The sequence below is a fragment of the Fringilla coelebs genome (genome assembly GCF_963513975.1).
Source record: "Fringilla coelebs genome assembly, chromosome: 14".
In the NCBI taxonomy this organism is placed as follows: Eukaryota; Metazoa; Chordata; class Aves; order Passeriformes; family Fringillidae; genus Fringilla; species Fringilla coelebs.
In genome coordinates, this window is record NC_140040.1 from 14,983,318 (window position 1) to 14,998,569 (window position 15,252).

At 41.3% G+C, this 15,252-nt stretch overlaps 1 protein-coding gene across 1 annotated transcript in view; it reads left to right on the top strand.

The window, feature by feature from the left end:
- The window catches only part of ZNF536 (zinc finger protein 536), a gene marked incomplete at its 3' end in the record, with an annotated part of 238,046 nt that extends 224,013 nt beyond the window's left edge, over window positions 1–14,033 (top strand). Inside the window, exon 6 of the mRNA XM_084215151.1 lies at window positions 13,798–14,033. Coding sequence (XP_084071277.1) covers window positions 13,798–14,033 — 236 coding nt within the window. The remainder of the gene's footprint in view (window positions 1–13,797) is intronic.
- Window positions 14,034–15,252: the final 1,219 nt, after the last annotated feature.

A 15,252-nucleotide genomic window follows, 5' to 3' on the forward strand; every position in this document is an offset into this window, starting at 1 on the left:
CCCTGGGATTGAGTGGCTCTCCTGCAGGCAGCAGGAGCAAGGCTTTGGTGTGCTGGGTGCTGCTGGCAGGGATGCTTGCCTCTTTGCTACCTGACATGCTGAAAAAGTTCTTCAGAGATGTGTAGGGAGCTCCTTTATTCTAAATCATTGAAAAAATACCCAGACACCCTAAATGGACGCAGTGTCTCACTGCCTGTAGAAATTTGGACTTTTTCAATTTTGTTTAAAATGAAATCCTCGGTAGCATCTGTTCCTCTGCATACTGACTGCCACAGGAGCTGTTGGAAGGAGATTTTTGTTTTGTTTCCTTTGACATCTAAGGGTTTTGGTGCACACTCATCTCGTGCCACCCTTTCCTGGGTGGCAGCTCATGGCTTTAGAGACGTGGGTGACAGCAGCCTCAGCTCTGGGTGTTGACTGTTTGTCTGTGTGTAACCCATAGACAACCAGCTGGCCCCATGTGCCTTCAGTGCTGGTGAAATTCCCATCCTCCCAGTTAGCAGCCATTTGTGAGCCCACCCTGCCTGCAGGAGAGCTTGGGATGGCTGTGGGTCCCTGCACAGGGCTGCTGGACCCTCACCTGCACCCTGACCACGCAGAAATAAATTCAAAAATAAATGCAGAAAGGAATGCAGAGTCACAATGAGACAATGGAATGTGCCAGGCAAATTTTCATGTCTCTTTTTGGAATCCTTGTAAGTAAGGGCCAAGCTCCAAGGCCCCAGCTCAGGGACAGGTTGGGCTCGTGCATTGTGTGAGCTCCTGTGAATTCCTACACAAGTCTGTGGGGTGACTTACAGGCTTTGCAGTATGCATAACCTTCAGCAATTTGCTGAATCAGGGCCTAAATACTGAAATATTCTTCAATAGTTCTGGCTCCACTATGAAACTCTAGAAGGCACATTTCCCTCTCAGTGTCTCTCCATAAGACCCATCAATGATAATGGAGTTACATTAGGCACATCTAAAGTTAATTATACAGTTACCTCCCTCTTGGCCTGTTTGTCAAAAAGAATACGATAAAAAAAAAATCCTCTGTCTTCTAATATCTATTTTTATTTGAATTTTAATCTGCCATCTAGGCAAAAGAGTAAAGACCACGCTGAGAAGACCTTTGGTAGGTGGGTCTGGATGTCTGTTAGCTGAGAGCCAGCATGGGAAATGTTGTGTTAAGAAAATTTGCAGAAAAAATTCTATGGAAACCAAAGCAAAAGAAATATTTCGGGCAGGCTCTTCCTTTTAAAAATTAAGTGGGTGGCTTTAAGGGATGCAGATTTATTTTGGAGTATGGCTTTAGAGGCATGCTTCAATTGGAAAAAACAAATTCTAATGTTCACCAAAAACTCAGGAATTTATAATGCAGAGAAGAGGTTGAATGAAACAGCAGATCCAGAAATTTTGCAATTCACTGCATATTAAAAAAGAAATATTTTTAGTGTTTGTTTGGCTGATTTTTTTGAACATGATTTCACGTTTAAATATGGTGAGACAAAATCCTCTATCCTAAACACAGGTCTCTGAATATCTTTATTTTGGTATGTGAGCATATTGCTGGGGGATGCCAGGTTTGCCTAGGGATCCAATAGCTTTGACATACTCTAGTTTACAGTACCTGGAGTGTGCTCAGTTGCTAATGCGTTTTGCATGCAAGATCACTGTGCTTCAGCATGACAGCCAGGAAAAATGTCACTTTCTTTTTAATTGCAGCAGGACTTAATTTGGGGGAGAAAAAAAAAATCAAAAATTAAAATCGCTTCCTTTGTTAGAGAATTGTTCTACAGGAGTCCAGTCAGAAAGCTTCTTGTACTTAATAAAGTCCAATTCCTCCCTGAGCATTCCCGTGAGCTCCCATGGAAGCCAGCAGGAGTTGCACATGGGTACCGAGGGCAGCATTTTGCCCTTAGGACTGAATTTCCCAACTGACTATTCTTTTAGACTCTCTTTTGATTAACAATCTGTTTGCAGCAGGCTAGGGCCAGGGAGGCAGTGTATACCCCACTGTTCAAATCTGTGGCAAAATATTCTACAGAGAGCTACTTAATAAATATCAACTTGCTCCAATAGTCTTTGAGAAATACCTCAACAGATAGCAATCAATCGAGGGCTGAGTTGGAAAAAAAAAAATACAAAAGGACATCAAAGAGGTTCTCATTCCCAGTCTATTGCTCTATTTAAGGGTCCTATAATTCGGTGAGGTTGTGTGCTAAATAATTTGTAAGCCTTCAGAACATCCAGGTTATTGTTTGTGGACAGATGGTGCATCACATTTTATTGCTTATTCCTTCTGTGGTTTCTCATATGCAGGACTGATGTGCACTCTGAAGTCTTTGTTTCCTTGCTAAAATCTCTAATCTAAAACAGGCAATCAAGCACACAGACAGTGCTTCAGAAAGCATAATCATACTTTTAAAGGGGGAAAAAAACATTTCAGCTGCAGTTAGGAAGCAGATGTGTTCCCTGAAAATGTAAAAGGTTATCAGAAGTATTAAAATAGGGAAATAGACACGGAATTCGGGAGCACTGGGTAGAGCGTGTATTTTCTCCCAGTACTGCAGGGTAGGTGTGCCTTTTCCTAGGCTACCTGCTTTGTATCTGCCTCTCTGTGGAGCTGGTGTAGCAAAAGCCTTCGGAGACCGGCTTTTGCTTCCACCTTTCCCCTGAGATTGGCAGTCTTTGTCTTTTACAGGCAAGGAGCAGCCGTGCTGTGATCCTGGAACCGCTGCTGCCCCGAAGAGTTAAATCATGTTGATATACAGGAAGGAAATGGAATAGACTAACTCTACTCTTTTCTTCCTACGGATTTTTCTTTTTATTCTGAAGATAGAATTACTGTTTGTAAGCATCTGAAAGTCATTAGTGGCTCTGCAGTCTGTCAGGTGCCGACGCAAAAAACTGCTGAAACTGAACGGGTTCCTGTGCGGAGTGCTGGGAATTTGTCATGTGCTGATGAGCAGTTATAATAATATATGAGCAAATCACAAGCATTCTGCAAATTAATCAAATTTTTTTTCCCCTTCTCCCTTGTCTCTGGGAGAGTGGCTTTGCCGGCAGACGTAGGTGAAGCAGTTTTACTCACAGATGGTAGCTCTGGCATCAGATGGAATTTATATAACAGTAATTCTGATTTCCTGCCAAAGTAGCACTGAAAACACCAGGGAGATTGTACAAGACAAGTCATGTGGTTTTGCTGAGGTTGTTGTGGGAAGTTTAAGGGGGGAAATCTCAAATTTTCCTCTTTGCATTTATTGTTTTAGCCTGAAGGGCCAGAAATCGTACACCATTCTGCCATCGGCGAAATCCAACACATCTTTTTTTATGAATTGCGCTGAAAGAGTGCTTCCCAGCTGTTGGAACTGCTGGCGGGGAGGGAGCCACATGACTCCTCATCCTTTCCCTTTCCATACAAGGATTAAAGAGGGGAGGGTTCAAAAGGTTGCTGCACTACATGTTGGAGTGAGGCAGGGTCTCCCTTCCCAGGAAGCGATGCCATGTTCACTTAGGTTATACTCCCTCTGGCATAACAAAACACAGGGGGGTGTTCAGGGCTTCAGGAAACACACTGCCAGTGGGTCTCCCTCCTCATTAAAATGGGAGGGTTTTGAATGAGGTTAGTTGGGTAGATTAAGGCTATTAGTTGTGTCTCTGATGACATTTCCAGTTTGATCAGTGGAAAACAGAGACGTGGGGGTTTTTTTACCCGTTAAGGTAAGCGCTCGGTGCACTTGTTATTTGGCTTTTGCACAGATGAAACATGCGCTGATCTGATGGCAGATCCTACCCTGACTCAGAGCAGCGCAGATCTGTTCAAGCCATGGGCTGGCAGCAAGGATGAGAGAGCAGAATAAGGCCCAGTGGCTTCTGAATTGGATCACGTTTTTAAAAACAAAAGCAGTCTTCCCTGGAAAAATATGACGGTGTTTTTATAATAGCCACATATTGAGTAATGCATGGAGCATCGCAGGACTGCTGTGACACTAAAAGAAAAAAATAGAGGCAAGCAGAATGGGAGAACTTTCAGGGGCTGTTTTTAATAAAGAGGTGAATTCTTTCTGCAGTAGGAAAAATGATAAAAAGATGGCGTATCAGCTACATTATGCAACAAAGTAATGCTGCTGTGTTTTTATAATGTAAGGCACTGCCCATTTGTTTTGGTTTACGTGACTGCAGTGAAATAAGTGGATTAGACTGAAACTTTAGCATGCTTCATTGCAGCTGGTTGCAGACATCTGTCATTCCTCAGCCATACATTCTGGATCATGCCAAGAAGAAAAAGCAAAGTCTGACACCTTTCATTTTAGAGAGCCTTTTATAGAAAAGAAAAGGAGAAGGGGAGAAAGCATTTCCTTTGTGACTTGATAAAAAAGACACTTTTTTTTCTGTGACAACACCAACAGCACTTTCCAGAGGGAGAGGTCCTGCAAAGTTAATGCTCAATTTACTCTTTGCAGCCCTTTAATTTTTACTGTTTGATCTCCTGGTTTGTTGAATGGGATATAACAAAAATATGTTGGTTTATTTTTTTCTGGAAACATTAGCTATATGTACACCTACATCAGAAATGTGCCTGGTGAAAGGTGGGTTGCTGTGAGTTCCCACTCAGGCTGTGCTCATGGTAATTCTGTGCTGTGATGGCACATAATGCAGAAGCATTGCCAATAATGAGTGGTTCTGAGAACTCCACTCACCAAATCCCATAAACAGATAATAGTGATGTTTTAGCAGAATGATTAGTGGGGTTGTGAGCTACTCCTGGATAATTTGAAATATTAGCTATTAGTGAGCTAGATATTTATTTACTTAATGTGTTTTGTTCTTCACTCTCTCTACTAACACGATGCTGGAGTTAGAGAATTGTGAGGTACATGACAAGTGATAATGTGACAAAATACCTTCTAAATTACCCCAGCTATATGAAAAAGCAACAACGAAAATGAAAGGAGAACATGGTTAGTCTAAGTGACATCATACGTGTAGAAAACAGATATTCTAGCTTAGGGTCTCACTTCAGCAAACGTTATAGCACGTGGATAATTCCATCCCTTCCCACCCAGGAGATTTATGGACCGTGGGACTGGTGGGGAGGCCAGGTATCCTTAGAGGGCTGTGCACAGAGGGGGCAGTCTTTGTATGGCTCAGGCTGTGTGACTGTCCAGTTTGACACCAGCTGAGGATGTGACACATCCAAATGTTGGCAGGAAAGATTTAGAAAGCTGAGTATGGGATTTTTAAAATTCCATTCTGCCAAATAAAATAAATAAACTCAAGACAGTTGCCCAGAGTGAAAGAGAAAATTCTATTGCATTTATGAATTGCTAGGCAGAATAAAGGATATTTGGTAGCAAAGTCACTAACAAGGTCTTTCCTATTAGCTTCTGAATTGAATGTTCTCTTTACTAAAATCCCAGTGCCACCAGTATAGCATTTATTCTGGGAAATCAGAGGTACATTAAATTCAAATACAGCTTCATTCAAGAAGTGGTAAATGCTCCCTGAAATAATAAATATTTACTGAGACAATTAAAAAATATGACAGAACATTAGCGAGAAAACTTGTGAATGACCTAGTAGGAAAACTGAGATATTTTGCTCAAGGGGGTTAGAATGGGAATATAATGTTATTGAAGTGATTAAAACAAGTAAAGGAGTGAATAGACATAGCAATTAATTGAAATATGTAAGTAAAGGCAAAGGTGGGACTCTGAGCATGTAATTTTGATGATCAGAAGAACTCGGGGTTAGTTAATATTAAAGAAAAGTCTGCCACTTACCTTCAAAATGTGTTTTCTTAGCTGCAGTCTCCCCAAAGCACCAGAGAAAGGGAAGGCTGTGAGGACTGTACCCTGCTCACTCCCTGGGCTTGGGTACCTCTCCCCTCTCCTGTGGAGGGGCCCAGGCTGCAGAGAGGAAGGGACACATCGGGGTTTGGGAGAACGGGGATTGGTACCAGACAGGACAGAAAGGCTGGACACCAAGGCTTGGCCAAAAAACAAGCTGCTGTGAGTTTAGGATTATGAAAAGGATTATGATTTCTGTAACCATTGCCATTATGACTTTAGTCAGAGTTTGCCTGCTTTTTACAACAGGTATCTAGTGCCCTTGATAAGAACTCTGTCCTCTACTTATGTGTATAAACCAAAGTAAATAAATATGTAAAATTAAATGTAATTAAATTTCCCAAAGCATGGGACAATGATAGTCTGGCATTTCAAGCTCAATCAATGACAGCATTCCCGCTAACCTCGTTTGGAGCCCGCTGAGGCTCCGGGCTCGTAACTCATGTTTGTCATGTCAGAACCTGAACTGATGCCATTGTGCACAGGGCACCATGTGTGCACCCACCAGCCATGGTCTGAGACACACAGATCCTGAGAAAGCACAGCCTTCTGTGCTTTATCTCAGAAATTTAGCTTTACAGGGTTCCCATAAAGTTTAATATTTGTTTAGGAAGACCTTTTCAGCTATTCTGCTGAGGCTATTCCTTTCTTCCAAGAAGAGATCCATTTCCCTTCTAAATCAAAAGTTCCTGTGTGAATAACTACTTCTGAAAAGGAAACAAATTCTGTGCTGAGTAGCTGGAGCCGAGTAATTCTGTTGTTTTACCAACTCTGCAAGAAATGGGAAATGTTTGTTTTCCCAGGACTTGCAAGTCTGTGTTACACCATCAGTGATTTCACTGGCCATTTCCTAATTCTCTTGTATTTAGTGCACTACAGATGGCTAACAAGTTCCTTACTCTACCTCCAAATAATTATAATTTCCATGTTCCAGATACTAAAGGCAAAAAAATGTTAAATTAGTGATAATTTCCATAGTTTTGTGAGTGAATCATTCAGTAAGGTAAAACCATATTGATGATGGACATCAGTAGAATTTATCAGGAGTGCCCAGGGGGCTGTTAACCTCTGTGTCAGACCAACCTGCACTTGGCTGTGTTACATAGCAGAGCTGATTTGTTGGTGGTTTTTACTTCTTTTGCTTTTAAAGGAAACTTCAGTGTGTGGTAATTAGTGACTGTAGCATTTTGAGACAGGAATTGAATAATTATTATAAGAACAGTTTTTATTTTAGGGGGAATGTGTGAAATTAGCATAGTATTTTAATAATATGTGTTAAAGGCAAAGTGTAGCACCAACTTTTGCTTTTCTGTGTCATCATTAAATATTTTAGTACACTCATCAGCAAGCTGAAATACTTTTTTGGAAACACCAAGTGCTGTGTAAAGCATTAACTTAAGAATAGGCTCCACCTTTGATAAATTTCAGAAAAGCCATGTAGGTATCTGAGGGTTTAATTCAACCCGACGATTGAAGTTTTTTTGTTCAAGTAAAAATCTTCGATAAAATCAGTTACAGATTAGGTCTTTTTATTTTCCAGCTCTTCTGCAGCCAGTGATAGTGAATTGCCACCCTGCTGTTGCAGGTGCCCATGCACTGTGTGCATGTGAGTGTCCATCTCTGCAGGACACCAGGACTGCAGTGTCATGGGGTGACTTTGGGGTGGGTGCTGACCCTGGCATGTTTTTCTTTTTTCCAGACATCCTTATATTGATTTAGGATCAGGCTGGTGGCTGTGTTTTGTCGTGTGCTGAGTCTCACCCCAAAGTTATCCTCCCCTAATTAAGATCTTTCTAGTAACTCACAGCAAGAGAAAGGCTCTTCCAGGTGGCAGCACCTGATCTGCTCTGAAGTGCTCCCTATCAGTGAGGAGGGATTTAAGTAACGAGACTGGTGCCATGAGGAACTCATCTGAGGACCTCTAAGGACTCAGCAGGACTGAGCCTGGTAATGAAGGAATTCAGCTGAAAGGAGGGTGATCAGGGGGTTGCCCTTGCTTTAGGAGTTCCAATGGAAACATGTAATCCAAAGCCTTAGCCTTGGTTGCTGGAAGTGTTCCCTGGACTTCCTAAAATCCAGATATCTCTGCATTTTTTAAAAATGTTGTTCCAAAAGAAATCACCAAAAATACCTCAAAAAAAGCTTTTTTGGTTTTATGACTTTTCATGGTCAACATGAAACAGAGTTTTTAAAATTTAATTTTGTTTTTTTTTTTGTAATCCAAGTAACATATAAACTTCACAGAATATTGAAATTTTCCCCAAAGATCATCTTGGTTGGTCTTGGACCTGTGCGTAAATAAACATATACTTTTCAATTGTTTTATAAAAACTTTTATTACAGATACCAACCTGATTGGGTGTATTTTAATCTGTCTGGTATTTGGGGAGTTTCATAAAATGCATATTTTGAGACCAATAAAGTGGAATGGCTCAATCAGAGCCATTATTGTCTATTGGACAAATATATTTATTCAGCATTTTCCCATCCATACTGTTATGCTCCAGATCCGAATGGCTGCTTTAGAGCCATTCTGCTCTCCTGGGTAATGCATGCAGTACTTGGGATGTTTGCTGTGGTTAGGAAATGTATTTATGAAAATTTATACGTTAAAAAAAGGAAATTGCACTAGCCAAGATTTAAATGAAAATAGTTTTCCCTTTGCAAATGCCTGTTATTATGCTCTAATATACTTTCAAATGGCAGTGTTCACCAAGATGCCTGGGACCTGGAGGCTGTGGTCTGAGAGAGACATGAGCTCAGCCCAGCAGTCACTGCCAGAGAACTGGAGATGCTCAAAAAGCGTCTCTTCAAGCACAGAAAGCACCCAGCCATCGCTGCCTGCTGTCACTTCTGTGGCACCACGCACTTCATGTGCTTAGAGATGATTGTACCTCAAGTACAACCTTGTGTGGGGGAAAAAGGACTCCAAGCAGCTCTGGGGAGCACCTGGGGTGGTGCGGGCTTACTGAAGGTGTGAGTGCAGGCTTTGCTGGGCAGCAGATGTGTGATTACATGGACCATTCCACCAGCAACGTTACGGGACTGAGCATCCCTGTGCAGCAGGCAGTGCCCATCCATCCTGAGCCACTGCAGCCGCTCCTGCTCCCGTGGCCAGGGCTGGCCGGAGCTGCCCTGCCCGTGGGGCACTGCTACAGTGGCCCAGCAAGTCGAGTCCAGACCTTCATCCCAACATCCCAACTAAAGAGATTTGTTTTGGAGTAACTCAAGCCTTTGAGGCTTTTTCAAATATCTCTTTGCGAGGGAATAATTTGTTTTAAAGAGGTAATTGCTGTTATTTTTGATTTTCACCAAAAGGATTTTCTTAAACCAGGCAAAGAAATCTGAAATGAGTTTGCCGTATTGCATCTCAGTAAGTGCTATAGCCATTGGCCATCTAAGGAAAAACATTCTGTCAGATAATCATGGCCATTTTTGCATTTTAAGGGAACAAATGTCATATCTAAGAAACACATTTTATTCAGAGCTTAATTATAATTTATAGTACATTGCACAGCATTTGTTTTCTGTTCATCATGTTATTGCTCTTCTGTCTTTCCGCTAAATTTATGCATTAAATCGTGTGTGTGTGTGTCTGTACGCGTGTATCTGTGTATATATGTACACATATGCAATATAATACAAAGTGGTGTAGTGGGGACAACAGACGGCTTGTGTGTGATGTATTATTGGCATTTTTCTTTCAAATTACCATTTTCTTGCTGCTTTGGGAGAAAGCCATGATTTTGCTGTGATTAGTACACTTTTAACAATCTGGAATAAATTCCTGATCTTATTCATGTGACTAGCTCAATGCCCATTTTTACGTTTTAGTGCAAACCCCTACATATGTGCCTGCAATACCACAAAAATAAGATGTTTCTTTGTGGAAATTTTATAGAATTTGGATGCCGATCAAATATTTTTAGAAGTGGAGAATTAATGCGGCTTGACCATGTAAATGATTTTTTTAATGAAAAAGACTTTAGTATTCATCACTCTTTCTCTCTCTCGTTTGTGTATTCCTTTGTGCTAATCTTAAATAATGGATCCATATCAAAGTTAATAAATTAGTAACTATTAGCAGTGTTTGGATTACAGTGAGTAACCCAGTGCCACTTCATTGACATTGACTTTTTATGTGTTCCAATAATACATTTTGAGTTTTAAAGATTAGACAAAGCAAAATACGTTTTGGCATGTACTAGAATCTTTAACAATTCTTGGGCAATGATTTTGTTTAAATCCAAGGCCCTTACTTGAGGTAAACTTTCATTTAAGTGGCCCTAAACCCCAGACTGAGATCCATGTCTTTCTCAAAACCTCCAGTTTCTGACTGTTCAGCTGATGCACCATGTTGGGCTGCATCAGTCATGCCATGTTATGAAACCTAACGCGATGTGACTGATGCAGCTTGACATGAAGTGTCACAAAGCAACATATCACATCACAAACTTGAAAGAAAAGAAAACAAACTTTACTTTTTTTTTTTCCCTCAAAGCCTAAATTAATGAAGCAGCATATATTTTTAAAAAGGTGGACTAGTTTCAAACACTGAGGGATTTTTCTTAATATGGGCCTGCAGAAAACTTCTCCATCCTGGCCACCTCTTATCCGTGCTCCTTATGCTCCCTAAAATTCAGCCAAAACTAGAGAAGATGATGAGCCTGGGTCCCCTCAGCAGTGCCACCTCTCCTGGGTCTGATCCTGGGAGGTTTAGATCACTTTTAGAGGAGAGGCTTCAGCAGGTGCTGGAGGTGATCACCCCTCCTAGGGAAATCCATACATGCTAAAAGTGGTCTTTGAGTCCTGCCATCATTGTTGTCATTTTAGCTAATTTTGATTATTATTTTCTGCTCTTCCATTTCCTTAGACTGTCAGCTTCCATCCAGAGGATTGCAAAGTCTCTCCACATGCTCAGTCACAGCCTTCCTAGAACATAGTTCCACAATAGGATTATTTCAGCTACAAACAATACATTATCCTCTATCCCGATTCTTGATCAGAGAAAGATGCACACCATAGTTTGCCCCCCTAGTCCTCCCACTTTCATTCTAGTTCTTTTTACTACGATTGCAATGCATATCACATCATCTCCTGAACTATCAGGAAGATTCCTTTCTTCTTTTCTTTTTCTTTTTTTCTTATCTTTTTTTTTTTTCTGGAGGGCTTTCATATAATTTCATTGGGAGATATATAGTGGGTAAAATGCATATGAACTATAGCTTGCTAAGAAAGGACCTACCAACCACTGCTAGATAAAGCATTATAAATTTATTGCCAACTTATCTGGGAAGGGTTATTTTAAGAGCCTGCTGCCCACAACAAGTTTTGGAGCTAAAATTAATGAATGGGGATACCTAAAAGAAATGGGAATTTTCCTTCACCCCATAGTTACAAGCAAATTGCAGATATTGTTATCTTTGCAAGCAAGAATAATCTCTACTTTTTGTACTACTTCTGCTGTAAACAACGTACCGCTTGCTTTCCTATGACCCTCACTCTGTATACATATTTATATATTATTCATATCGGATTAAAAATGAATGTGCTCTTTACCACAGTTGTACTGCATAGTGACAATACAAATTAACTTATTGTGTACTTACTTTTCACAAGGCAGTGATGTGAAATTTTGATGGCCTGAAAAAGTAAGTCATGGGAGAAGCAATGCAGAACTGAATCCTTGTAGGTGCACTTTATATTGTCTGATTTATTAAAGTGCCTTGAATTAATAAATGACATTCTCTGCATGGAATTTTGAACACGGGTTTGAACTTGGTTCAGTGGTGGGCAAAAAGAGTTTGCTTTTAGTCTGGTGCATGTGAGGTGGTTAGCTCCAGCCATGCTTTCTGCATTCCTTGCTTAGAATTTGTTCTTTGCAGGAAAGAATTAGGATGGCTGTTTATTAAGAGCTGCTTGTGGGTAAAGCATTAAGAGCTGGTTGGTGAGATCATAGCATCATGGAGTGGCTTGGGTGGGAAGGGACACTAAAAATCATCTCATTCCAACCCTCCTTCTGTGGGCAGGGACACCTTCCACTATCCCAGGTTACTCCAAGCCTGGAACACTTGGAGGGATGGTGCAGCCACAGCTTTCTCTGGGCAACCTGTGCTGGGACCTCACCACCCTCACAGGGAAGTATTTTTTCCTAATATACAACCTAAACCCTCTGTCTGTCAGTTTGAAGCCATTCCCCTGTGTCCTGTCACTCTAGGCCCTTGTAAATAGTCCCTGTCCATCTTTCTTGTCAACCCATTAAGGTACTGAAGGGCCATAATTAGGTGACCCCTGAACCTCCTCTTCTCGAGGCTGAACCATCCCAATTCTCTCATGCTTTCCTTACTGGAAAGGCTCTCCATCCCTCAGATCCTCTTGGTGCCTCCTCAGGACTCACTCCAACAACTCCACATCCCTCCTGTGCTGGAGGCATAACATACATAATGAACATGCACAGTGGAGGCTTTGGGGGGCAGTTACACTTCTGGCAGTCTTCAGCCTGTGAAAACAAGGGGGAAAGGGGAGCTTTCCATCCTTGAGGAAGGCAACAAGGCTGCATTCCTGGGGCAAGGGCTCAGGACATCAAGTGTCTTCCCCTGGGTAGCAAGCAGCATGTGTTGGGGGACAGCCCTCAGGTGGTGGTGCTGTTATTACAGTAAAAATGGCAAGTTGTTTGAGCAGCCCGGGGTACTAATGCTGGTTCAAGTGAATTTACTCTGCTACAGAGATGCTCATGTCCTGTGCCAGCAGCTGCCCATGCTCCCATCTCTGCTGGGAGGACCATGGCAGCATTTCCACTCCAGTACAGGTTGCATCAGACCAGTTCACAACAGGTGTCTATTTGTTTAGCTGGTAAATTCCCACCTAAAAGCAAGGGGAGAGGGTCCAGCCCCTTCCCCATTGTAGGAAGCATAATTTTCCTCCTCTGCTACCCCAGCATCTCTTTTATGTCTGCTAAGTAGTACCACAGCAGCAAGGGAAAATGTGCTCTTCAAATGTGGAGATAGGGTATTGTTTTTCACTTATCCTGGCTTTATGTAGATGGTCTGGCACATTTATTTATTCATTTATTTGAGCAAATTAAAGCAAGCTAAGCGCATTTGACCTCAGATGGTCCTGGTTTAAGTTAATTTGAGAGACAAAGCTCATAAAGTTCCAGTAAAGCACATCAACAACTTCCCAGCATAGGTTGAAATGTGATTGTTGAAACATAACCTCCAAGACCAGATACAGCATGGAGAGTTGAAGTCACAATAATCTGAAAAATATAGGAGAGCATATTGATAAGCCCTACTGAGAAGTGATATCTTTCATTCATGCCTTTGTCGATTGCTGTTTTATCCACAAGAAGGGCATCTATCAGATTTTGTGCATTAACATTCCTTTTCTAATCTGGCTTGGACATTTTATTTTAAAGCTGAGGATAACCTTGGGCCCTGGTCCAGCAAACACTTACATGCTTGCATATCTTTACTCACAGGAGTAATCTCACTGGAGTAAATGTTTGCAGGTTTGAGGCCTTGGCTATCTCAATCCATTATTTCTTTCCATTAAAAAGTAATCTGTGCGATTGAAATAAAACATACAATTCTTTACCCAGAAACCCACCCAAAGACAAAGTGTGTTTATTAGACTAAGGGTCTGCACATTGTCATCCTTGAATTGCACTTCAATAAAAAAGATAATTAACAAATGTAAAAGAAGACAGTTTCGTACGCGCTGTATTTACAAGAGCTCGGTTTGGACCCTGGGCTGAAGGATTTACAGCTGGGGCTGAGGAGGGAGATGGATTAGCTGCACTGCTCTGGAAATCCTAAGCAGAGAATTTTTGAAATGCAGTTTATTGAGGAAGGGAGATGGCCCCTCCCAGAAGAAGAGGGGCTCCGCAGTGTCCCATTTGTCCGGACTGTGCAATATCCGTGGGCTAAAGCAAAAATTAATCGGGCTGTCATCTGTCCCGCAGGTCACCGGCCTTTCCAGTGCAGATACTGCCCCTACAGTGCCTCTCAGAAGGGAAACCTGAAGACCCACGTGCTCTGTGTGCATCGCATGCCTTTCGACAACAGCCAGTACCCCGACCGCAGGTTCAAGCGCTCCAGAGTCGACTCGGAAGCTGCTGGGAGTTTGGAGGAGCCGGCGGCTGCCAAGGCAGGGAGCTCGGCAGAGCTGCCCGAGGAGGGCACCAAGGCCCAGGAGTGATGCCCAGCGGGTCCAGCCCTGCTCTGCTGTAGCCTTTTACCCTGGTTTTGGACTCGTGGTTGGTGAGGGCTGGCTTAATAAACCCCTTCCCAGGAAAGGGATGGCATGCCAGTTCCCAGAAGGGTCCAGAATGCTGAAAACATTCAAATATATGTATATGTACATGTACCCACACATGTACATATATATATGTGTATTTACAGACACAGAGATATCCAGTCATGCCCAAATTCAATATATATCTACATACACACACACACACAAAAAATACACACATTCCATACATATGTGTGTGTGTGTAAATATATATATTACACATGCAAAATAAATTTCCAGCCCTTGAAAATGGCTGCTAAACAGTTACCTGGCAACTAGTACTTCCAAACAATGTAGGTGAGATAATAAAGTGATTTAAAAATGTTAGGAGGTCGTTAGTTATTTAAAAAAGCAGGGCAATTTCAAACTTAAAAGTGGTCTTTGTCCAAAAATAATGCTCTTAACAGAAAAATGATACCCTCTAAACGATTTAGTGTTGCCTTGAAGATTGAGGGGCTGTGTTTTCATTGTTGAAAACACCTTTATAATATGACACCAGCTGCTGTCATTTGCCTAGCATAGTAATGAGATGTCTTGGTAGACTGCCATGGTGCCAGTCTGACTGGAGCTGTCATTGCAGAGAAAATCAATTCAAGTGGTGTTGCAACTGCAGTGTAGGAGAAACCTTAGACGGCCCATAAGCTGGGGTCAGTACTGACCTATTTTGAAAGTATTGTGATATTACATTTTCTTTTTTTTTTTTTTTTTTAATATACAGCCAAATGAATCAATGGTTAGAAAATAAAAATTCTGCAGCCCAATGTGTGATTGCAGATTTGAAATGTAATTCCATTTTTTGTAATCATCTTGCAGTATTGAGGAAAATGCTTTTATTATTTTTTTTTTCCTTGTTGAAGAAGTTGCTATAAATGTAGAAGTACAATATATAGAAATATTGTTTAGTAAAACTAGTCAGCCTTATCTATAGAAGGTACTGGTGAGAAACAGAATTTTATTACATAGGAGGTTGGTATTTTTTTTCTTCTGTTCTTTACTTGTCTTATTGGGTTTTTTTCAAACTTCCTTTCAATTCCTATTTTTTTTTTTTCCTTACACTTGAATGAAGGATTCCCTGGTCATGGTTAATTTTCATGTATTAGTTTTTGTAAGTGTTACAGACACA